General features: G+C 37.6%; 1 protein-coding gene across 7 annotated transcripts in view; it reads left to right on the forward strand.

Moving 5' to 3' along the window:
* Positions 1–26099, forward strand: part of trioa (trio Rho guanine nucleotide exchange factor a) — a 183684-nt gene that overhangs the window by 23842 nt on the left and 133743 nt on the right. For all 7 annotated transcript variants that reach the window (XM_051664228.1, XM_051664229.1, XM_051664230.1 and 4 more), the window contains exon 2: positions 16392–16445. In XM_051664228.1, coding sequence (XP_051520188.1) covers positions 16392–16445 — 54 coding nt within the window. The remainder of the gene's footprint in view (positions 1–16391; positions 16446–26099) is intronic.

Raw genomic sequence — 26099 nt, forward strand, 5'->3', positions numbered from 1 at the left:
AGCAACTCAACTTATAAACAATGCTGCCACACTTGCATTTTTACCACTATTGGGCAATCATCAAAAGCGAGTTTAATTTACTGTGTTTTGTACACCTGTCTCTGCAAACGTTTGTTAAACAAGCTTTAATATCTTGTAATGTTGGAACTTTGACTCATTGATCAATACAATTTAAGTCAAATTTATTTGTATAGCGCTTTTCTCAACAGGCGTTGTTTCAAAGCAGCTGTACAGGAAATTACACTAAAGCAGAAAATAAATTAATATAATACCAATATTAGTTATTTATGTTTAGAACTATTAGTGGTTAAAATTAGTAAACTAAGTAAGTGTTTTGGGTCAGTGGTTAAACAAAATGATTTTATATTAACTATAAGTTTTAGTGTTAAAGTCCTTGAAGTCATCCTGAATTAATGTAGGAATACATGTAGATGCATTTTCCTTTGGTTTTGGCCGATGAAGGCTTTTGTTAGCGGTTAATTCATTTTCTGTGTAGTTCATTTTTAAGAGAGTGTTGTCCCTCCTTTGATCAAGATGACATAGGTAGCATTCATTGAGGAGCATCGCAGTCTGGCTGGAAGCTTTTTGCAGGTAATTTTGGTGAACTCCATCTTGAGCCCATGCTTCAGACAGTGGCTTATGAAGAATCCCATGTCTTTTGAGTTTGCATCAATTCATCCTCTGTGAAGTCCGTCTTAGTAGACTGAAGTGATGTCTAGCTGGCACATGCTGCAGTTCATCATCATTACTCAGCGACACCTAGCAGTGGAATTCAGAAATCAGGCAGGACTGGGGATGGATCTGGCAGGCTCTGGTAACCTCGGGATATATAAAAGAATAAAATTAGCATAGATGCCATTCACTTTAAAGCAGGGTTAAAGAATAAGAGAAGTGTTTCTGGTTTCGGCAGATATGACTAAAGCAGCATAACTATGAATTGAGGGATAAATTAGGTGTATGCTTTACTGATTAGGTAAGTCTTTAGTCTAGACTTAAACTGAAGGAGTGTGTCTGAGTTCCGAACACTGTTAGGAAGACAATTCCATAGTTTAGGAGCCAGTTATGAAAATGATCTCCCTCCTTTTGTGGATTTTGATATTTTTTGTTTTGTTAACAGGCCGGAGTTTTGTGATCATAGTGAGCGTGATGGATTATAGCATGATAGAAGGTCACTTAAGTACTTTGGAGCTAAACCATTCAAAGCTTTGTAAGAAATTAACAGGATTTTACAATTAATATGAAACTTAACAGGTAGCCAATGTAATGCCAATAAAATGGGTGAAATGATGATATTTCTTGGTTCTAGTTAGCACTCTAGCTGCTGCATTTTTAACCAACTGAAGTTTATTTATTAAACCCTGCAGAACTTCCACCTAGTAATGCATTACAATAATCTAGTCTTGAGGTCATGAACGCATTAAATAGTTTTTCGGCATCAGAAACAGATAGCCTGTGTTGTAATTTAGCAATATTTATGAGATGGAAGAATGCTTTTCTACAAACATTGGAAATTTGTTTTTCAAAGTTTAGATTGTTATCAAATATAACACCTAAAATTTTTACTGTAGAAGTTGACATTACAGTACGTCCATCAAGACTCAGATTATATTTTAGAGGCTTATTTTTGGAGGTTTTTGTTCCAATAATTAGTACCTCTGTTTTATCGGAATTGAGTAGAAGGAAATTTCTAGACATCCACTCTTTGATATCATTTATATACTCACTCTGTTAATTTGGAAAATTGTGAAATTTCATCAGGTTTTGAAGAAATATAAAGTTGTGTATCGTCGGCAGTGGAAACTTATTCCACGATTCCCGATAATATCTCCCAAGGGGAATCATATACAATTAGAAAAGCAGAGGCCCTAAAACTGTTCCCTGTTGCACTCCATACTTTCCTTTAATTTGAGCTGACAGTTCCTCATTTACACAGACAAATTGGTAGCGGTCAGAGAAGTAGGACCTAAACCAAGCTAATGCCTGTCCACAAATGCCAACATAATTCTCAAGCCTATCCAAGAGATTGTCATGATTTATGATGTCGAAGGCAGCACTAAGATCTAAGAGTACTAGAAGAGAAATGCAGCTGTGATCAGATAAGAGTAATTTGTAACTCTAAGTGCATTCTCTGTACTATGATGGGGGCCTAAATCCTGACTAAAATTCTTCATACAGTATATACCATTTCTCTGTAAAAATTAACATAGTTGGGAGGACACTACCTTTTCTAGTATTTTCGACATAAATGGGAGATTTGAAATCAGTCTATAATTAGCAAATTCTCCTGGATCAAGCTTAATAAAAGTGAATGTTTACACTAGCTTTGTACGTCTCTGGGTGCTGACATGTTTGTGTGATGTCACTCAACTGCATCTCGTCGAAAAACATTGCAGACAAATTACAAATCTGTTAAGATGCACAATGGATAAAGCGTTGCCAAAGGGAAGAACTTTGTGGTTCGAGATCATGGACGGTGTGCTGGGACATCGTCCCACTGTTAGTGGAGTGGATGGCCCTGGCTCGCACTGGCCTGATTGTGGAAAGGCAGCTAGTGAGGCACTTACAATGGAAGTGAATGTTGCCAATTTTTTGAGGGTTTAAAGGCAGAAATGTGAAGCTTGTTATTTTATAAAAGCACTTACATTAATTCTACTGTTAAAACTCAAAACATTTATTATTTGAGCTGTAAAGTTGTTTAAATTAAAAATTTTAGTCATTTTAGGGTTTGTTGACATTACATCGTCATGGCAACGAAGTGGTAAAATTGGCTATACCTTTACATAGAAAAGGTTAGTTAGCAATTTTATCACACTAAGATCATGTTAAAGGGATAGTTCACCCAAAAATGAAAATTCTCTCATGTACTCACCTCATGATATCCCAGGTGTGTGTGACTTTCTTTCTTCAGCAGAACACATTTGAAGAAAAATATCTTATCTCTGTATGGCGAGCAGGGCGGTGCCGAGCGGCGTCTGGGCAGAGTGAAGATAAGGTCAGAAAGATAAGTGGTGAATGAGGTCCACCTATGTGCCATACCGGTCTCGTGTTCCAGTGAGGGGAGTGTAACAATTAAGGAAAGGAGGCACTTTTCTGTTGCACACAATAAGACATCGCTTTCCAGCGGTACACAAAAGGTTTGCTTTTCAGCATCCACCACACTGACACGCAGACCCACACACAGACAGCTTTGTGCGATTCTCTCTGCCACTGTCTCCTCTCCTTAAATACTCCCGCCACCCCTCGCTGGAATGCGAGACCAGTGTGGCACACAGGTGGACCTCATTCACCACTTATCTTCCCGGCCTCACTCTGCCTAGACGCTGCTTGGCCTCGCCCTGCTCGCCACACTCAGTATGTCCTTAAAATGCATGTAGATGGTGATCAGACTTTTGAAGCTCCAAAAATCACAGTCTGCATAAACGTTATCCATACGACTCCAGTGGTTAAATTAATGACTTCTAAAGCAATACGGTTGCTTTTGGTGTAAAAAAATATCAATATTTAAGTTTTTAAGTATAAACCATCACTTCCGGTAATCTTCACGAGAGGGCGGAGTTCACATGGTTTCTCGTGTGACGTATTTGCGTTGGTATGTTACGGACGTAATCTCACGTTTTTCTCTTGGTTGAGTCATAAAGGATAAGCACACAAATTGTGAGTAAAGAAATGGATACAAATACAGATCTAAACCAAAATCAATGACGCTTCTGTACAGCCTTCCTCCTACTCAGTTGTAAACAGCGCTGCTCTTCCGGGTGTGTCGCATTTGTTTCAGTTCTCGCGTGCTAACGCAATTACGTCACACATGCATACCACTGCTGACTGGATGATTCATACTTAAAAAGTACATAAATATTGATCTTTTTCACACCAAAAGTAATCGTGTCACTTTAGAAGACATTAATTTAACAGCCGGAGCCTTATGGATGACGTTTATGCTGACTATCTGTTCTTTTTTGAGCTTCAAAGGTCTGGTCACCATCCACTTTCATTTTAAGGAACTACTGAGAAGAGATATTTTAAATTTTTTCTTCAAATGTGTTCTGCTGAAGAAAGTCGAACACACCTGGGATTTAATGAGGGTGAGTAAATGAGAGAATTTTAATTTTTGATTGAACTAACCATATAACACTGATATTGTTTATGTCATGTGGCTATACTTTTGAAAAGTTAGCATTTTAACATTCAAAATTTGCCCCATTCACTTCCATTGTAAGTGCCTCACTGTAACCTCGAATGTTTTTTATTTTTTTATTTTTTTTATAAAGAAAACGAGGGGCAAGTCAAAATTTATTTCTGTGTTAATATTATGCCACAAATGCCTGTCATAGAAGCATTGGATCAATCATTTTTATAAGTTCCATGTGGAACAATCTGTTTGTTCAACCATTGGTGGAGATTATGTTTGCAATTTTTTGGTGACGCTCTTGACACTCTTTACACAAATTACACCTATAAACATGCAATTGCGAGCGCCTGGCTAAAGCATTGTTGGAACATACATAATGTGCCTTCTTACATTACTGTGTTGGTAAGAAACCTCAGTACTCAAGGATATATTAGTTACCTTCAAATGTCTGTCATTTAAACTGGATTTGTTATTATTCAGGTAAGTTTCTATAGATAGATCTCTATAATGACTTACCGTTTCTCCACCAAGACAGTAGTTGACATGAAAGTAAGAACTCACCATAGAAGCGGACAGTTCACAATAACGAACACTCTAGCTTCCCTTGTGGCAATGTTGATAAAATCAAATCAAATCACTTTTATTGTCACACAACCATATACACAAGTGCAATAGTGTGTGAAATTCTTGGGTGCAGTTCCGAGCAATATAGCAGTTGTGACAGTGATAAGACATATACCAATTTACAATAAACATCAGATTAACACAACACAAAGTCTAATATACACAATTACACACAACACAATATACAAATAATAACATACACTGTACAGTGTACAATACACACAATATAGAATACACATTATACAATAAAAAAGTATATATAGTATATATAGAATGTACAGTAGGTTGTATTGTACTGTATTGACATTCAGGCTGTCGGTTGATAGTAAGTTGTTAAGAGAGAATCTAATATAATAATAATATAATTTATGACAGTCCGATGTGAGATATAAGAGTAATAAAGTGCAGTGCTGATGTATTTTGATCGTGGGAGATCAAGAGTTCAAAAGTCTGATTGCTTGGGGGAAGAAGCTATCATGCAGTCGGCTGGTGCGGGTCCTGATGCTGCGATACTGCCTGCCTGATGGTAGCAGTGAGAACAGCCTATGGCTCGGGTGGCTGGAGTCTCTGATGATCCTCCAAGCTTTTTTCACACACCACCTTGTATATATATCCTGGAGGGAGGGAAGCTCACCTCTGATGATGTGTCTGGCAGTTCCCACCACCCTTTGCAGGGCTTTGCGGTTGTGGGCTGTGCTATTGCCGTACCAGGCGGAAATGCAGCCAGTCAGGATGCCAAGCACCCGTGCGTTGTGTTAAAAATATCGGTCTGACACATTTTGTAATGCAATACTCACAGAATTGAGCTTGCGTAGCTAGAAGTGTCTGCATTCACAAACTTATGTAGAGTATTTTTTGGCCTTAAGTCTGGACCATCTAAATGTAATCTTTTATCATTAGTTGCTTACAGTGCTTTAGCCTCATATTCCAAGTAGTGGTTGACCGTTGTGGGTTTTTCAATGGCTGATGTCGATACCGATGTCTAGCGAGCAGGATGCAGATATTGATAATATAATTTGCACAGAATTTCTTTTTTTGGGGGGGGGGGGATTTTTTCCCCTTTTTCTCCCAATTTGGAATGCCCAATTCCCAATGCGCTCTAAGTCCTCGTGGTGGCATAGTGATTCGCCTCAGTCCGGGTGGCGGAGGACGAATCCCAGTTGCCTCCGCGTCTGAGACAGTCAACCCGCGCATCTTATCACGTAGCTCGTTGAGCGCGTTGCCACGGAGACATAGCGCGTGTGGAGGCTTCACGCCATCCACCGCGGCAACCACGCTCAATTCATCACGCGCCCCACCGAGAACAAACCACATTATAGCGACCACGAGGAGGTTACCCCATGTGACTCTATCCTCCCTAGCAACCGGGCCAATTTGGTTGCTTAGGAGACCTGGCTGGAGTCACTCAGCATGCCCTGGGATTCGAACTAGCTTTTATACAACATTTACTCAAATTCCTTTGAAAAATCTTTTGGTAGATTTTAAAACTGACTCATGGGAAAGTTAACAATTCTGTTAATTGGCCAAGTGAACATGGTTATCTGCAGATAATCGCAAAATGGCCAAATATGGGCAGATTTATCGGCCTGCCCGTTACATCTGTCTATCACTAATTCCAAGGACAACTGAGCAAGACCGGACAGTGGTGAATTGATATGTTAATTTATGTTGTTCTAAACTTGACTGAACTGAATCCATCTGTTTATTAAAATAACCCAATCAGGCTGCTCTCCATAACTTTGCTCTTAGAGTTAAAGGGGACCTATTATGCAGAATGCACTTTTACATGGTGTTTGAACATAAATGTGAGTCAGCAGTGTGTGTACACAACCACCCTACAATGTTAGAAGTCCACCCACTCCTCTTTCTTATATTTCTATTAATCAAAAACAGTGTCTCAAAATGACTGGTTTTCGTATCCGCTCTAAAGTGACATCACTTTAGAGCAGGCCACGGCCATGACTGGTGATGGACTCCACCCTTTTATCATAGATCCTCCCCTGAGTGATCGACACACAGTCTGCCATTTTTTTTTTCGTGCTGGAGCAGCTACAGTGAGAAGAATAATGTCTCAACTTTGTAAGCGTCATAAGTGTTCTGTTGTTGGCTGTAAAAGTGAACATAAGTCTTCATGTACTCCCGGCATCAGAGCCACTGAAGACGCAGTGGACAAGTTTTGTTTTTGAAGAAAATGTGCCCCAAAACATACCAAAATTCGTGTATGTTTGTGCAAATCATTTTATACCGGACTGCTTTGTGAATGAGGGTCAATATAAAGCAGGATTTTCCAAAAATTTGACTCAAGCATGGATCAGTACCAACTGTTCGTGTTCCAGCTTTATATCCTGAAGATGTAAGTATCGCACTTTATATTTTGTGAATGTTTGCAAATCGCCTTTCCGAAAGTGCTTGTTAGATGATTCCACGGCTAATGCAGCTGAAGTTACCATTGTCTCTGATTGTATTCATGGAGACCAGAGCTATGTCGTTATAGCTTGTTTGCACATGACGTCATGTCACTGCGTTGCTGTGGCGTGAAATGCAGATGGAGGGCAGGAAGTGATTTTCTACATAAGAAGCACTATCACAAACTCAAAATGCCTATGTTTTGCATTGTTTACGGTTGCTCATACATATATGGCTGAACTCCGGTATTTACTGTGTCAGTCATATTGGTTCTGATTTGTTGTTGCTATAGTATCTGAAGCAGGAGCTGTAAAGGCACAGCCCACTTCCGGAAAGGGGCGGGGTGCAGCAGCTCATTTGCATTTAAAGAGACACACACGAAAACAACGTGTTTTTAATTCCACCCAAAAAGAGGCATTTACAACATGATATAATAAATGATCCGTGGGGTATTTTGAGCTGAAACTTCACAGACACATTCTGGGGACACCTGAGACTTATATTACATCTTGTAAAAAGGGGTTTAATAGGTCACCTTTAAACTCCACAAAATGTGTCCTTCAATAACCATTTATTTTAATGTCCATCATGTTTGCTTATTAACTTACAAATTAATATTTGTAAAGTATTGCAGAGTAGAAGTTGTTTTTAACCATAGCTGTTACTTATCAAGTCCCTCAAATCAGAAATGGCAGTCTGGGTGAGTGCCAATTATAATTTGAAATTTGATATACAGTGCAACACAGGGCACCAGCAAAAACTGTATTATGTCAGACTTGAACTTAAATTCCAGGCAGCCTAACCTTCAAAATATCAGACATTAAGACATGAAAGCAGCTCTCAGATTTGGTGCTTGGGCTCAATCTAATTGCACCATCGGGAAATGTGTATTTTGGTGTCTGATAGAGATCAGAACATTTGCTTGCGTTGGTATTGGCTCAGAATAGCTTCCTGGACTACTCAGTATAGATCAGAGTAGTTATAGCTTTGAAATGGGCCTGCACTCTGTTTTTTTTTTTTTTTTTTTTTAAGTATTTTTTATTTAGGAACCAGATTGGGTCTGGATGAGGCAGATAGCAAACATGCGGCGATGAGAATCCCCTTTTCCTCTTAAAAATGATTCATGTATGAGTCTGATCAATGACTATCCGCCTGCTGCTCTACAACAAGAGGGTCCCACCAGAAAGAGTGGGCTTGTTTTAATTTGTGTGGTAAGAAAGTGGCAGAGCTGAAGGACGCTTGAAAGACACGTGGCCTTGAATCACTGCAGCTCAATTCTTTTGTTCTTGTTTGGCTCAGAATAGAGGGGCTTTTGGATCTGACTAAAGTTTTAGACATTTAACAGGTTCACACTGACGCATACATGTGTTGTTAATGCTATAGTGTCTGACCTTGTGTATTTGTGTCCCTTTGTATGTCCTCTACATTTGTATATTTGTATTGTGTGAGTGTCTTATGTCACATGTCCTATTTCCTGCTTGGTCACACCAAAAGGAAACAAAAGGGGTTGACCTTACTTCAACCCCGTACTCAACCCTCTGTGTGCGTGTATGTTTTGTGCTGGAATATGTTTTGTGGTTGTGTGAAATCTTAAGTCTTAAACTTACATTCAGCAACAGGGAGTGGGTCTTTTGTCTTTTGGAGTGGGTCTTTTTGTATTAGGTTGTTTCCTAATAGTGAATGAATAAGGGCACTTTGCTGGGGATTTGGAATGAAAATGGAAAAATTGTCTCCCTGGGAGAGGATTTGAACCAGGCCTTTTCCACTGTGTCCACTAAGCTTGTATTTCCTTATTTGGACTGGAATAGTAAGCTTGTTCATAGTACACTTGCAATCAGTTGCTTTCAGTGGTTTATTTTTATGCGCTGGGCTGTGCGTGTTTGTGTGATTTTTGGCAAGTTTCAGTGTTTTCTAATGTGAATGAACAAATAAAACGAACGATTCATCTATTCCAACCTCATGATAAATCACCCATTCAACTAAACGTCTCATACATAAAACTTGTAAACAAACTTTTCTGCAACTTTTCTGAGAAGTGTATTTGGTTTATAGAGGCTATGTTGTGTGGTCTACTCTGAGTACTTATGTAAACACGGTACACTTTAAGTGTTGCGCTCGTGAGCAACAGTGTCAGGCATACGCTTGGCATCACAACTATGTCCTGCGTGTTTATATTTGGCCTCCTGTCTCTGTTCAGCTTCGCTTCGCTTCTGGCCTCTGAAAGAAAAGTGCAACAGATGGAATTATCATAATTTTCATCCTTTTTTTTTTTTTTCTCTTAAAGCAGTGGTTCCCAAACTTTTTACAATGGCCTACCCCTCCAAACTTTCAATATCTTTTCATGTACCCCCTCTCTAACGCATAGATAACATTCACACAAGGTATTTTGAAAATATGTATATTTAACACAATTATCTTTGTAAAACAAATCCCTTATATTAAACATGTTATATTTGTACATGTTTTGTACATGATATATTAATCATATACATATTGAATAAATGGCTTACCAATTGAGATGGGTAGATATAATATAACTGCATAACTCGAAAACTCCCCCCTCATTGCATCGTTGTACGCAAGAATAGCGTTCGGTTCTGTGCCTGGAATTGCGCATCACGGCAGGTACGGCATTGCTGGCTGACTTCAAGCATTGCGGTTAAGTATCTGTGCAATTGCGCGGTCAGCTCAAGGTTCTTTTTTATGTCACATTTGACACTGTTAGCAAAGTTGAGCTCATCTGCTGAAAAAACATCATGCAACAATGTAAAAACAGGTCTTTAGCGTGCGAGCAAATGTGAGTGAAAATTACTGTGTGCGAATGTGGAAAATTATTTGGCCACACCGGATGTCTGACAACTGTCATCAAAGCTTTTGAACTTATACCATCAGAATCAAAACTCACTATGCATGTAAACTTAAATACAAATTATGTTATAAACTGTGAAAAAAAAAAACAGACAAACTAAAATCGTGGACGGCTGTAAAACAGTGAAGTACCAATTTTACTTGCTATCACTAAGCTATGTCACCTAACAGTGTGCTGGGCTGACGAAAAAAGATACTTGTGTTACACACGACGCATGAGTAGATGCATATTTTTAATTGTAAAAGATAGGGTTATTTCATTAAATATTTATCTGACCTTTATGACACAACCATTTTGGTGTTTTTACACTAGAGGGCACACAAAATAATTTTTGCCAGTGAGGCATGAACAGGGTTTGAATGTTATTTTAGACTGTGATGAAATTAATAGAACGGTAAATCTCAGAATTTTATTTGCGTACCCCCCATTGTCACCTCACATACCCCAGTTTGGGAAACACTGTCTTAAAGGAATAGTTTAACCAAAAAATGGTGATTCTCTTATTATTTATTCAACCTTATGCCATCTCAAATGGTCTGACTTTCTTCTGCAGAACACAAACAAAGATATCTTGATGTGAGATTTTAGGTGTTTTTGTCCATGCAATGTAAGTCAATGGGGTCCAACACTTTCAAGCTCCAAAAAGGACATAAAGGCTGTATAATCCATACATCTCAAGTGATTTAGTCCCAAATGACACACTATACACTATGCACTTACAAAATGTACTGTGCACTCAGCCATGTAGTGGATGAATTTTCAAAGTGTAGAATCATCCCGATTGGAACACTTAATGTTTTTTTACTACATGGAAGCAGATTCGCCATTTACACCTGATGGAAGTGATGTTTCAAACCCAAGCGTTGTGTTGCCGCTAGCTTTAGCTCACTATCCACCCTCAGTTCAGCACTTATATCTCGATAATATACATATTCACACTAGTGCCCGTCCGATATATCGGGCGGACGATATTTTATCGATATGCGCCGATATGAAAACTTTTTTTCAGAACATATAATGCAGAAAACAATGCTTTAGAATTGGTGTTGTAGCGTAGTTTGTCCAGCAGAGCGTGCTCCGACTCCATTATTTACAGAGTTGACTGAGCTGACGGTGGCTATGCAGACAGGGCGGAGTTAAACGGTGTGGATTTGAGCGATCTCTTCTCCTTAAATTGCTAACTAGTTTGTGAAATACATACGGGAAAGTTAATAAAAAATTACCCCATCATTTTATATAACTAATATAACGTTAACCCTGTCCCTGACAACCATGTCACTCATGTCTGTTTGCTGTTAGCCAGCTATAGTTTGTCAGTGCATTCAGTAATGCAGCAGATTGAAAGGTAAACAGAGCATCTTTTTGCAGCTCAGCAGACAACGGTGCGGTGGTGGATTGTGTGTGGTGAGTGTTGATTTCACGCTTTGCTGTTACCTAATTGGTGAGACGCAATGCTGGAAAGTAAATAAAGTCCATCTTTTTCTTACAGCTAACTAGCTAACCATGTAGCTACTTTCATTGTTGTCAGCGTGTAAACATGTATTCACCAAACTGTTTTGTTCAGGATTCACAGTTTGGTACCCCCTTCAACTGAACAATTCCAGTTGTTGCATTTATAAAATGTAATATTTAAAAGTCTGGTTTTCCAGATATTAAAATAGGATGTGTAATAAAAGTAGATTTAATAAATAGTATATTTGCCCTGTGTAAATAATAATATGTATAGGAACTGTATCTAAAATAAATGAAGGGTGATAAATACTAATACAACAGGCTGTAAAAATAGACATTTATTCATTTTAATATCCTATATATTATATTTTGAATGTGTTGAACTTGACACCAGGCGACGCACCCTAAAAACGGCACCGTTAGATCGGTTTCATGTTGAAGAGCCGCTTAATAGTACGTTTTTTTTTTCTCTCTCTCTCATAAATGTACACGAGTGTAAATGCCAACATCATATATGTCGAAAAGACTGATGCCTGTCAACCAAAACATGAGCTCATTGATGTCATTAAATGAGTCTGCTTTTTTTATTCCATCAGTTACTCCTGGTCGGAGGCTGCCGTATATATTTAGTTTATACGTAGGGTTACCTCCTACATAAATTTAATGTTGCAACGCTAAAATATTTAGTATAGCGTAAATTGTGACTTAGTGCCCATTTACGCCACAACTAGGCTAAGTTGTAACGTACGTATAGTTGGTGCAATTGGCCCCTGATGTTTATTTAGCTATTTATTTTATTTTAATTTATTCTTTATTTAAATGGTCAGCCATTGACTGATACTAAACAGTAATACTGATGTTTATTTAGCTATTTATTTTTATTATTCTTTATTTTAATGGTCAGCAATTGACTTATACTAAACATACGGTACTGATTTTTATTTAGATATTTATAGTATTTTTATTTATTCTTTATTTAAATGGTCAGCAATTGACTGATACTAAACACAGTACTGATTTCTATTTTATTTATTTTATTTATTCTTTATTTAAATGGTCAGCAATTGACTGATACTAAACAGTACTGATGTTTATTTAGCTATTTATTGTATTTTTATTTATTTTTTATTTTCTCAGTGTTCATTTCTAGATTTTGTTGACAATATATAATAATAATGTCAAATGTTCTTTGATAAAAATATTTGTTTAAGAAAGCAGCATTCAGAGTACCTTTGCATAGTCATATCGGTGCAAAATCGGTGAAAAATCCATATAGGAAAGGTCTGTTTTCATTCCAGCTCAAAAATTAGCTATATCGGTCACCATATCGGTAATCGGTGAATTTTCCCTCTCTAAAATCGCTATTGGTCTCAAAAATCCCATATCAGTTGGGCTCTAATTCACACAGCATAGTATGATGGTAAAGCGTTTAACTCATTTTTGAAAGGTGCTGTCTTCACAGAGGTTTCCATTATTTACAATTGTTTTGCCAGTTCACCATCGCTGCCAGCAACTCTGTCCCTTCCGCTATATATGGCAAGTGCGTTCGCTGAGTGCACGAAGTGTCTAACATTACCCACTCCGTTTTGACGGAAGTGCATCATCCAGATAATCGTAGTACACTTCTTTTTGTTGCATTTTCAGTGTAAGCATACTACTTGCAGTACTTACACTTCAAAATGACAAAGTATGCAGAAGTATGCGTTTTGGGACGTACCTCATGTCTTCTGAAGCAATATTATTGTGTACGCAGAGCGCGCATGCATCAAGCACAAGGAAGTGAAATCACGCTTCAAATCATGATCGCGCCAAGGAGACTGCAGATGGATAGGTTGATAGCGAAAAAGGAGTCTGTTTCTCACCCAGAATCGAAGGTATCACTTAAGAAGACATGGATTAAACCACTCAAGTCGTTTAATCCATTATGAATGTTTATGCTACCTGTACATCCTTTTTTTGAAGCTTGAAAGTTTTGAACCCCATTGGCTTGCATTGCATGTAAATGTTCACATAATTTCTTTCAAAATATCTTTTGATTCATGCTGAATACTGAATACAGACATGCACACAAACATAAAGTCTTATTACAGGAAGAGCATTTAAAAAAAATAAAAATAATTCTCCCAGTTTGGAATTGCCCAATTCCCAATGTGCTTTTAAGTCCTCGTGGTCGCGTAGTGATTCGCCTCTGTCTGGCTGGCAGAGGACGAATCCCAGTTGCCTACGCGGAGGCCATCAACACGCGCATCTTATCACGTGGCTTGTTGAGCGCGTTGCCACGGAGACATAGTGCGTGTGGAGGCTTCGTGCCATCCGCTAACCGGGCCAATTTGGTTGCTTAGGAGACCTGGCTGGAGTCACTCAGCACGCCCTGGGATTCGAACTAGCGAGCTAGCGAACTCCAGTGGTGGTAGCCAGCGTATTTTACCACTGAGCTACCCAGGCCCCTCTTTAGGAGGAAGTATTTTAATGTCACATCAACTGCACAGTTTACTTTTAAACCACTCTAAGACGAGAACTGATTTTTTTTTTTTTTTATTTATTTTTTTTACTTTTTGTGGACAAAAGCTGCATGGTGTCACTCTTAATCTGTGGTTTAAGCAGCATTAAATGGCCTGTCCTGCTTCAAACAGTGTGTTTAGCCTGACAGAAAGTGCAACCTCCACTCTCGTTCAGTCTTAGTGCACACACTCTTTCATCCTGCCCTCACTTGCTCCATATTTTGCATGAAGCATGTGACTACATGTGAAATGTGCCAGTAATTCTGCCTTTTGCTTTCATATTTAAAACAGTAGCTCCCATGATTCCCCTCCATCAAGCAGTTTATATGTGATTTGAAGCTCTCAGATTTGGTTGTTGGGTCATTACCTCTGGTGGATTAGTCCTGTCAAGTGATGTTGACAGTGGCACGTTTTTCGGTCACTAGAACAAGTCAGAGTGAAGCTAAGAGTGTTTTCATGTTTCTTTAGTTTGAGTGTTGTAATAATCACGTTCAACCTAAAGAGATTTGTAGGACTCCGTTCTTGTTTTCAAAACAGCTGAATGGAATGGAACAAAAAATGGAGGTCTTGATGTTTTTTTAAAAGTTGAACTTGACATGGTGCCTTAAAGGAATATTACGGGTTCATCTGAAGTTGACAGTATTTGTAAAATAATGTTGATTACAACAAAAGTAATTTGACTTGCTCCTCCTTTACTTTAAAAAAAGCAAAAATCTGGGTTATGGTGAGGCACTTACAATGAAAGTGAATAGAGCCAGTACGTAAACATTAAAATAATTACTGTTTCAAAATTATAGCCATAAGACGTAAACATTGTGTGTGTAAAAATGATTTTAGTGCGATAAAATTGAATACTTACCTATGCAGTGTAAAGTTATATACAATTTTAAAACTTTGTTACCATGACGAGAAAAAACACCATAAATCCTTACAGCTTTACAGCTCAAATTATTCACAAGTTTTAACAGAAGATTTAATGTAAGTACTTTTATAAGTTTCACATTTCTGCCTTTTAAACACTCCAAAACTGGGTCTCCTTCACTTTCATTGTGTCTCACTGCAACCTCTATGTTTGCTTTTTTTAAAAGAAAAGTAGGGACGAGTCTAAATAATTTTTTGTGGTAATCAACATAATACCACATATGCTGTCATATGAGTTTATCTTGTGTTTAATCCACAATGCTTGCGGGGTGAGATGCTGAAAAAAATTGTCAGTGCGTTACAAGCGATCTTACAACGATTATGCTTAAGCCATGTAAACAAAATATCGAATTTCTGTATATCGCAAACCCAAAAAAAAAAAATGACGAACCATATCGAGGCACAACTTGATATTTCGAAATTTGCTACATTTTCTGTCCATGTGATCATTAATGAAATGACTTGTCAGACATCATAATCTCTCTATTGCTTGATTTCATCCCGAAATTATGCTTTTGCTAAACTGTTTACCATTTACAGGGTTTGACATCCACACACACAACTTTTCATTGAATAAAGTGTCTTTTAATATCATTTCTGTTCTTTACAGTCAAATTAAAAAAAAGTAAAAATAAATATAAATTTTAACCAAACATTGGACAGATGCAATAAAGAAAGTGAGACTTCTGTTACTAAACTGGAACACTGTTATGGGTCTGTGAGATGCACATTAAACTTTTAAAGTAACAGTACCATTTTAGCGCTTACTATACAAATTAATATGAACTCAATTTTATTACTTATAATTGTAATGTACACATTAATTAAAACAGTGACAGTTCAAATCATTATTATATATTTACAATTTCATGACATCATATGAATTGGTAGATTTTTAAATGGTTTAAAAGTTCAAATGAGATTATATAAATGATGACAAACAAATTATTAAAAAACTAAAATACACACATTAACATACTTTTTCAGGGCAGGTTCTATTCAGTTCTATTGCTTGTTTTGCACTGGATCAGCTTGAATGTTGCCCACTATCTTTGAAGGCTTTTGATTTGTTTGTGATCTTATCCTATAGAGAAAGGTATATTAAAACTCTTATTATTTAAACTTTGAGCATTTATATTGTGCATTAAAGAACTTTATTTTGATGAGAAATTATAATGTGCATTTTGCTCAAACATTTAAAATAAAAATAAACACAATTCTCTGTCATACTTTGTCATTTAAGTGTTATTATATTGAATCGAGATTATATGGAATTGTATAGCTCATATTGTGTATATCTAACCGAATCGTGAGATAACCATATCGTCCCATCCCTAAAAATGATATTAAACTGATTGTATGTCCCTCCTGTACAGCTTCGGTTTTCTTTGTGTCAAATTAAATATACATACTCTAAATACTATGAACGTGCTATTTTATTAACTCTCTTGACTATTCTGACTCATCTCTCTTTGATTTTCCTCCATAGATTGCACCCTTTCAAAATGTGAGCCCAAAACTGACATCTCCAATCAGATAACAGGTAAATAACCTTTCAGTTGTTGATGGTTTACCACTATAAGTTGGGTACACCACTAATATTCTTGACCGATTGGCAGCCAGGGGTACAACAGATTTCATTACAGCCTAAAAATGATGAAAGACTACACAGTAAACATTCTTTTTAACTACTCATTTTGCTATTTACATTCACTTGTATTTTCTGTTTTACTGCTTTACCCTTTGTTTGTTTTGTCTGAACATTATCATGAAAGGAAAGACTTGCTTGAAGGCACTTGCCTCTGTTTGATGTTTTGACTGGATGTCTCTTTCTGGGATTGAAGCACCGCAAACAACATGTCTGCTGGATGAACTACAAACAGACAGAATAAGTGTTTGCTCTGTACTCAGGCTACCAATATGTAAGCCCATTAGAGAAGTGAGAGGAAAAGCAATGTTTTTTTTTTTTTTTTTCTTGGATTGAACCCTGACTCTGCAGAAAATGTTCTAGCTTATTTGTAGAACAGACCTAGCTACCCTGCTATTGTGCATTAAACTTGAGTTTCTGCAGTGCTGTACAAGCTGACCAGCCGTTCATATATTGCAAGCCATGATAGAGAGCATATGTTGTATGATACACATTCCTTACATCTCTGACATGACTTTTGAGTCAGGAAATCTCTGCTCCCACAGCCACAGAAATGTTGACAGTACACACTTGCAGGGTTAAAATGAACCACATGTGTGCAATAGGGAGGAATGAACGAGTGTTTTGAGAGCAAGGAATCCAGCAGTTCAGAGGTGGACACTTTTATGGCCTATGCTAGCTGTAAGGAAGGTTTTACAGTATTTACCTTAAAGTATACTTCTCCAAAGATCCTGCCTATATTACTATTACTATAATGTAATAGTACCTTTGCTTAAAGTGAGAGATACCTATTACTATAAAGAAATTAATAGTTCATTAGACTCTAGAGGACAGGACTTTTATTAAATCATGAGATGGCATGAGAGTTTATTTGTGAATGGTGACTTTTACTCTATATAGTGTAATATGATGCATAATTCACCTACCATCTGTAGCATTATGTCCTACATACATTTGTAACCAGCTCATGTGCGTTGTGCAGAATTAGTTTGAATAGTATGCTATTCTGAACATGGCTTTATGTGTTTGTGATTTTGGGAGTAATTACAGTAAGATATCAGCTGTTTTGATGAAATAGAGAACCATCTGTTTACACACTGTACTACACCAAGAATACACTTCTCTTAAATATCTGAAGTGAAGTCTCCACCCATCTCATTAATGAGGGGTCTGTGCTTCCTTCTGATTGGCTGATGGAGCATCTGTCCTTTTGATTATTGGATGGCGACCACACTCAAGGCTGCTTTTAATCACTTACATTCACACCTCTCTCTGTGAACCAGTTTCCAAATTTGAGCATTCATGACATTGTGCCAGATAGTAACAGCTGTCCCTAAATGTTTAACCCAAAATCACTTCCAGTGATAGATATTCAACCACTTACAGCTCTGGTTGTTAATCAGCTTTAATCACAGCATGCAGTTACCAGACAAACCAAGATTAGTGTAGTAGTACAGAGCAGATGATAATAAATGTTATAAATGGAGTATTTATGTACAATAAAGGCTACACAGTCTCTCACAAACATGCTGGCACAGAAAAGTTGCTTGGGTATTGCAGCTGTGTTTTCTATAAATAGACATCAAGACCCACCCCACAAAGACTCTTTGCCCCTCACTGTACCCACAAACCACATGACCAACTGATATCCGAACATGTGCTCGAGGCTGTCCTGACATAACAGTCACAGGAGATCACTGTCCAAACAAGATAGGCCTGAATCAGAGTTTACAGTGCTTTGGTTGTGGAACACAGAAGTGAGTCAGAATATAGAGGGTGCACCTGGATCTCCTCAACATAAACAATAAACTCCAAAAAAGTGACCCCAACAAGTATTTGAATGCTTCAAAGCCACATGAATATGTATAGATGTTGTTTCATTAACAAAAAATCAAATCAAGTGGAATTTAACCTACAGAAACATTGCACAACTGCACTTTTAAAGCTAAATTTATTACATAAAAAGTTGTTAGGCTTTAAATTGATATAATGTTCAAAATAAGAGTCTGATTTAAAATCTGAAGATTGCAACACGCTTCAAAAAAGTTGGGACAGTTGAGGGTTCACATTTCTTCTAATAACACTTATGGTGTTAAGCGTTTGGGCACTGAAGACACAAGTAGCAAGCACAGTTTTCATCCATTATGTTGGTCTTCAACTTGCACATTTGTGAGGGCATCATTAATGAAGAAAGATATTTACAAATTTTGGAGCAACATATGCTGCCATCCAGACACCATTTTTTCCTGGGACATCCCTGCATTGACAATGCCAAACCACATACTGCCTGGATTACAAGTGCATGGCTGCATAAGCCGAGAATGTGGGTGCTAGATAGGCCTACCTGCAGTCCTGGCCTGTTTCCAATTGAGATTGTTTGGCACATTATGAAGTGCAAAATACAATGAAGGCAATGAAAGTCCCTTAATATTGGGCAGCTGAAGACCTACATAATAGATGAATGGGGGAAGATTCTGCTTGCTAAACAAACTTGTGTCTTCAGTGCCCAAATGCTTAAAGGAATAGTTCACCCAAAAATGAAAATTCTTTCATTATTCACATACCTTGATGCCATACCAGATGTGTATGACTGTTTTCTTCAGCAGAACACAAATGAAGGTTTTTAGAAGATAGAGCTCTGTCAGGTCCTTATAATGCAAGTACACGGGTGCCAACACTTTGATGGTCCAAAAGTCACATTAAGGCAGCATAAAAGTAATCCATGTTACTCCAGTCGATCAATGAATGTCTTCTGAAGTGTGCTGTTTGAAATGGTCGAACTCTTACATGACGTTCGTTCTTCTGTTGTAAATAAGCGCCGCTTCCGAAATCTTGCGTGAACTCGCCGACGCACTTGCATCATGCGACAGCTTCGTGATGTGTCAACTGCTGGCAGGAAGTGCTTTAAAAAAGTGAATAACAATTTATATTTTCACAAATGTATTGATTTGCTTCAGAAGACATTCATTGATCGACTGGAGTCATGTGGATTACTTTTATGCTGCCTAAATGTGTCTTTTGGACCATCAAAGTGCTGGTACCTGTTTACTTGCATTATAAGGACCTGACAGAGCTCTATCTTCATTCAAACATCTTTGTTCTGCTGAAGAAAGACAGTCATTCACATCTGGGATGGCATCAGGGTAAGTGAATAATGAGAGAATTTTGATTTTTGGGAGAACTATTCCTTTGTGTTATTAGGAAAAAATTGTAATGTGACAGTGTTAAACTGTCAACTGTCCCAACATTTTTTGGAGTGTGTTGCATTCATCTGATTTTAAATGTGTATATTTAAAAAAAAAAAAAACAATTAGATTCACATAATGTGGTGTTGTAGTGCTTTCAATATAACACGGGGTGAATAGAATTTACAAATCACTTCTTTTTGTTTTTATTAGCATTTTCCATACTGTCCCAACTTTTTCTGAGTTGAGGTTGTATACAGGGGACCTTCTAACTTTGTAAATTTCGAAATAGTAATTTTTCAAATGTTATTTTTATCATTAGTTTTTCATCATTTTGGTAGATATATTAGTTTACGTGCATCATTTTTTCACTATTTACAGCTCTTTACATTGATATTTAGAGCAAGTGTTAAAATGGTACTGTGTACTGTCTCTTTCAGAAAACCGTCATTTTGCCATTTTGTTTTGGTTGAGTGCATAATAATGAGTCAAGTAGCACAACTTCATTAGAATGAAATGTTTCTTTTGTTTGAAGTTTTTTTTATCAACAGCTGACTGTAAAGAACAGAAAGTGTATTACAAAAATCAATCACAAATGGATTGCAGGGGTCTCGTCTTTATGACTTTAGATGTGATATTGATGGCACTTTCATTAAACCATCTAATACTGTAAAAAACTTTAGGTATCATATTTGATCCCTCCCTCACTTTTGAAGCTCATATTAAATCTGTATTTAAATCTCACTATTTTAGTGAATTGCTTCTCCCCTAGAACCCAATCTGCTCGCTCAGGTCTTCTGGGTCCAGACTCCTTTCTGTCCCTAGAACAGTCAAAGTAAACTTTAATGACAGAAATGAACTTAAAACAAACACACACACAGCGGCCGCGTGTCTCTCTCTCTGTCTCTCTCTCTCTCTAACTGGCGTCCTGGCTCCCCTTTATCTCTCTCTCCCACTGATTAGTTGACTCCGTGCTGGCCGTGCCCAGTCACGCCCTCCTCCTCGTCACAGGTACGCATACCCCTGTTTGCAAATCACCGTTCTAGATGATACCCGAGTTGCGACATTGGAAGGGATGTGTCCACATTAATGATGGAAAGCAATGATTTTGCAGAATTATTTCAATTTGAGTACTTTATATCAATAATATAATTTTTTTATGTTTTATGCAAAATAATTAATAATTTGCTAGATACCATGCATTAATAAATCACATAGGTTGTGTGAGAAGTCACGCATTTTGCTTATTTTCCGGTACAACTGAAAAAAGCTTTACCGTCATTCATTGTGTATTTGTTTTAACCTAGTTTGGCTTCTTCCTTTTTTTGACTTGAATGCTTGATATATCGTAATAATAAATGCCTACTTCGGACATAAGAGCTTCCCAGGTGCACTTGAAGCCAGCAACTTTTTGGTTGTCATACATAGTGGAAAATGTCCATAAATGTGATGACCTAACCTGTGGTGACTCTGCTATAACACTTGTATGAACTTATGGAGAACTGACTTTGGACCAGAGAATCACCTTTGGACCAGTTGTTTAAAAGTAAGGGCAAAAATGGCAAATAATAGTAAAGTTAGTCTAGAGAAAAGGTCTAGCACATTTTTCCCCACCAGATGCTACTTGGTTAGATATTTTCTTATCTAGACAATAGAATTAATATATTGTAAGTGTGGCTTAATTTCCTAAAAATGAACACATTGCATAAATGTGTACATTGCACATGATGTGCAATTCACACAGTTTTAAACTCACAGAACCGCAAAGTATTTTGAACATTTACAGGACCTACTTTTGGTGTGGACAGTGCATCCTCTGTGAAATTAAGACAAGAGGGAAAGGAGAGGGATAGTACAACATAAGGTACTTAAGTGTTTTGGCTCACAAGATTACAGTATGTGCAGCTTTGGATTAAGACTTAGTGCAGGCACTCGTGTTACTCTTTTAAAAATGTGTTTAGTCCCCTCCCAGCCGCACTTTTTTTTTTTTTTTTTTTTTCATAATGGTCATAATGTCAACGGCTAGCCCAGCTTAGCGGAGGCTCAGGAATTAAAGTAATGGAAAACTCAGTCAGTCTGAGTCTGAAACCAAGTCAGTCTGCTGACTGATATTTTTATGTTTGGCCTGGAAAGGCTTTAGAGAGGAGCAGTCATTTTGGCTCATTAGCCTCTCTTTCCAAATTATCATTATTATTTCAAAGTAAAGATGTTTAAAAGGTGTTTTTACCTTTCCTCACCATAGCCCTATATGGGCCTCAAACCATTTGACAGAGACTAGATGATCTGCAAGCATTAATGATTCCCAGTTCTTTTTGGTACTGTACACCACATAGACATGATTTAGGAGGACATGGCAAGAATTGGGTGGGAGGAGGAGAGCGTGAGGGACAGGCCATAGTATGGTGATAAGGTTGCCAGAAAAAGAATTAAATGAAGATTTGAGGATGAAGACAGGAATCAAATGAGGAAGGAACAGCACATATGACATATTGTTGGAGTGGTTTGAGGGGCCAGCCTGAAACGGAAAAGCTCTGTTTGTTGGGTGGTCTAGAGAAGAGGGACCCTGATCAGCTTGTGTTGTAGGTCAGGAACTCAAATTGCTCAGTTGGGGAAACAGTGACTGAAGTTGTTAAGTTTCTGAAATAAAGAGTGCTGCTTTCAGAGTCATTAAAATTGATGAACCATGTAGCTAGTAAAGAGGTCAGATTTAAAGAATTAAAGACATGAAGAGAAATACCCCAGAATGTGGTTGAAGTGGACAAATCTCAAACATTTTGCATGTTTTTACACCTGTCTTTAGTGCAATCCTTTTTCAAACACTTCACCCAAAACACATCTTAATAACAAGTCTACCGATAGTGGATTTTAATGATAACTAAGGTGGTGGGAAAGGCCGAAAATGATTAATTGGCTGATCATTTTTAAAATCGATTTTTAGAATGTAAAAAAAAAAAAAAAAAAAACATATTCTTTCCTTACTATGATGGGAACAGACATATAGTCCTAAAGGATTAAAATCTCAGATGCAGTTTGTTCATCCAAAATCCCAAAAATAACCAGAAAAATTAAGATTTGGTGCATAACATGGGACTTCTAAGTATAAACAAGCCTACAGTACAGTGGGGACTCTTATTTTGAACTTATGAAAAAACTATCGGCAACTATCCACACAGATTTTTGCAGATAACGATATTTCCAAACAGCATTTATCGGCACCGATATATCGGTCTACCTCTATTCTTAAATCTAGGTGTTATGTGGAGCACAATTTTCATTGCAACGCACATTTTACTTTGCGCTGTCAAAATGTCTCGTCACATGTTGCTGCTGACGGTCATCTTTATCTTAGCTATTGTCTAATATTAGCCTATTGCATAACTTCCAAATGTCTGTCAGAAATCATCCAGTCAGTCAGGGGATGTTCACAGGTTCTCATGAAATGCCAGCTTGGATGTCGTGGAAGGGATGTCTAGTAATATTTACCCTTACTCCCATTTAGAATTTAATTATTAGACACATTTGTTTTGAATTATGACTGGTTGTATGTTTCTTGTCTTTTTTTGCCCTCAGTCTCTTTGAGGTTCTTTTGTGTGTTGCGTGAGCTTCTGGTTTTCTATACCCTGTTATTAGGGGACCTGACCTCAGAGAGCTGGCAGGGGAGCATACAGATGAGAGAGCAACATCAAATGCTCCCTGGCAGTGTGAATGCACATGGAAAAAACAGATGGATATGACATGCAAAGATGTTTGCCCTCTAAAATCAACTGATTTGCACTCCACAGATTTAAAAGTGTGCATCTTTTGCAGCTGTATATCTCGAGTTAGTGAGGATGTTTGTGTGAAGATGATGAGGATTTTTAGGATGATGAAATGAGAGAGAAATGTAGAAAAGTATCAACTGAGGAAAGGTAAAAAAAAAAAAAAAAAGCAAGTTATGTAAAACGTGGATGGAAATTACTGTTTAAGGGGCCATTGTTTTTTAATGTGTTAAACGGCCATCTTTGACCATTGCGCAGTGTCGTAGTGTTTAATCATGTCAGAATTTTTAATCTTTTTTTGAAAATGTGTCTTGAGACATGTGCATTCTGTTCCCTTCGTTGCACTGCATCTAGGTGTTTTAAATGCAAGAATGCGTTCAGTCTGAAGGTCCCATAAGGAGGAGATGGACCACTCATAGAAAATTTATGGGAGAAATTGTGCATTATGAAGGAGAGAGAGCCAAACACCTTTTTTGATAGAAGCACCACCTGTTTGTTTGCATCTAAAACACATTTTTGCATTAGCTGGAAATATTGAAATGTAACCTTGACAAACAGTTTGTCTTTTCCGATTCAAGTATATGAGCTGTACTTGTATGCCCATTACCTGCACAGAAACAGCTGCCCAGGGCGTTCCCGTTTACATGAACTGTATAAGCCAGGGGTACTCAATTAAAGTTCCAAGAGGTCTGGCCTCTAAATTTTTTTTCCCAGCAAAGGTCCGGATAATAATATGTAGCTTACATGGTGTCAGTAGTTATATGGCTAGGAAATTATGTATCTTTTTTTAATAGTTTTTATAACTTGCCACGTTGGCAGTGATTAGTTCTTTGTAAAAACAAAAAAAAAAAATTTACCTAACCAGTCTCTTCAAAACTGGGCAGGGATGAGGACATTGGGGGCCCAGAGATAGCCAAAGTAGTGGGGTCTGAGAGATCTTTTCTACCAAAAGATTAAAATATTTCATCAAGACTTGGATATGAAAATGATAAGATCAACAGTTTGTTCTGAAGCTGAATGACAGCAGTCCAGTTTTTGTGTTGAAATATATTTACCTTCATAATTTATACCAATGTATGAGACATATAAGGCCTTTTGACAGACAAAAAATACTGTATGGGGGTTCAGGTGTGTCCCCCTGAGAGAAAATTTTTACAAATGTAAAAGTCTGAATGGACCATTTTTATATTTTCCTTAAAGTGAGAATTTACTAACAACAAACAAAATTTACATAACAGTGAAGCACTAAATAGCTGCTTGCTTAATTTAAGTATAAATAAGTGTTTTTTTTTTTTTTTTCATTTTTATTTTTTTATTAACTTTCACACAATTAGAACAAAAATCTGTTTATTATGAAAGGCTGATAACATGCCGATTAATAAAGAAAAATTTAGACGGGATAAACGTTATAGTCTGAAGGGGCCACGTTAACTTGTCCTGACACAAACCTGGCTTAGCTGAACTGTCTGAATTACATGGTATCAGATTGATGAAGATAGTTTCACTTTGTTTTCTGCAGCGTGTTCAAGCGAAAGATGCCAGTATCTGTGATGGTGTCTCCGGCTCCGCTACTGTTGTTAAAATAACCACACCTGCAACTTGTACATACAGTAAATCAGGCTTTATGCGGCACCTCATGTCTATAGCAGGGAGAGAGGCAACGCGTGCGGAGCGGGAATAAAGAAAGTAGTGCTGGATGTGCTTTATTCACGCTCCAGAGAGAATTATTTCTCTCTAGCGCTGAACACTATTTATTACCGCTCAACACGCATACATGTATGCTTACACAATCACTTAGCCGGGTATCAGATAACTAGCACAAAGATTCAGAGCTTGGTCCAGATTTAATTGTCCTCTGGTATGAACCCAAACCGGAGTCCGCCTATTAAGTACCGCTGGTATAAGCGATACTCTTTACTCCTGTATACATGAGGCTCAGTCAGTAAGCAGCTTTCTCCACTGCAACATAATTTCCCAGTGATGCTTGTGTAAAAACAAACATGGCATCCGAGGAAGACTTTGCTATTTATTCTCTGTTGCTTTGCTTTAATTCCAGATATTCATAGTTGGTGCTGTGTTTGTTTCCTTAACTGTCCATCGTGGCCTGCAGTGGAATTGCACTGCAATAGAGGGTTTCCCTCTTACGTAAAACTCTGGGATTCCCCCAGTGTGCAAGTGCATATACGCAAGTGTTTAGTGTATGCGCTTTTCCCACTTTACTCCCCAAGCTATAGTTTGTCAGTGCAGTCAGTAAAGTAGCAGATTGAAAGGTAAACATCAGAGCATCTTTTTGCAGCTCAGCAGACAACGGTTCGTTGCGTCACGCTATGTTACTACCTAGTTGGTGAGACAATGCTGGAAAGTAAAATAAACAACGTCCGTCTTTTAGTCTCCGTGCCAACGAGCTAATATCTAACTAGCTAATCACGTAGCTACTTTCATTGTTGTCAGCTGAGTGGAAGCTAATGAGTAAACATTTATTCACCAAACTGTTTTGTTCAGGATTCACAGTTTGGTACCCCCTTCAACCGAACAATTCCAGTTGTTGCATTTATATAATGTAATATTTAAAAGTTTAACCCTAACCTAACCCTAAGCCTTTCCAC

Source organism: Myxocyprinus asiaticus, chromosome 30, assembly GCF_019703515.2.
Source record: "Myxocyprinus asiaticus isolate MX2 ecotype Aquarium Trade chromosome 30, UBuf_Myxa_2, whole genome shotgun sequence".
Classification (NCBI taxonomy): domain Eukaryota; kingdom Metazoa; phylum Chordata; class Actinopteri; order Cypriniformes; family Catostomidae; genus Myxocyprinus; species Myxocyprinus asiaticus.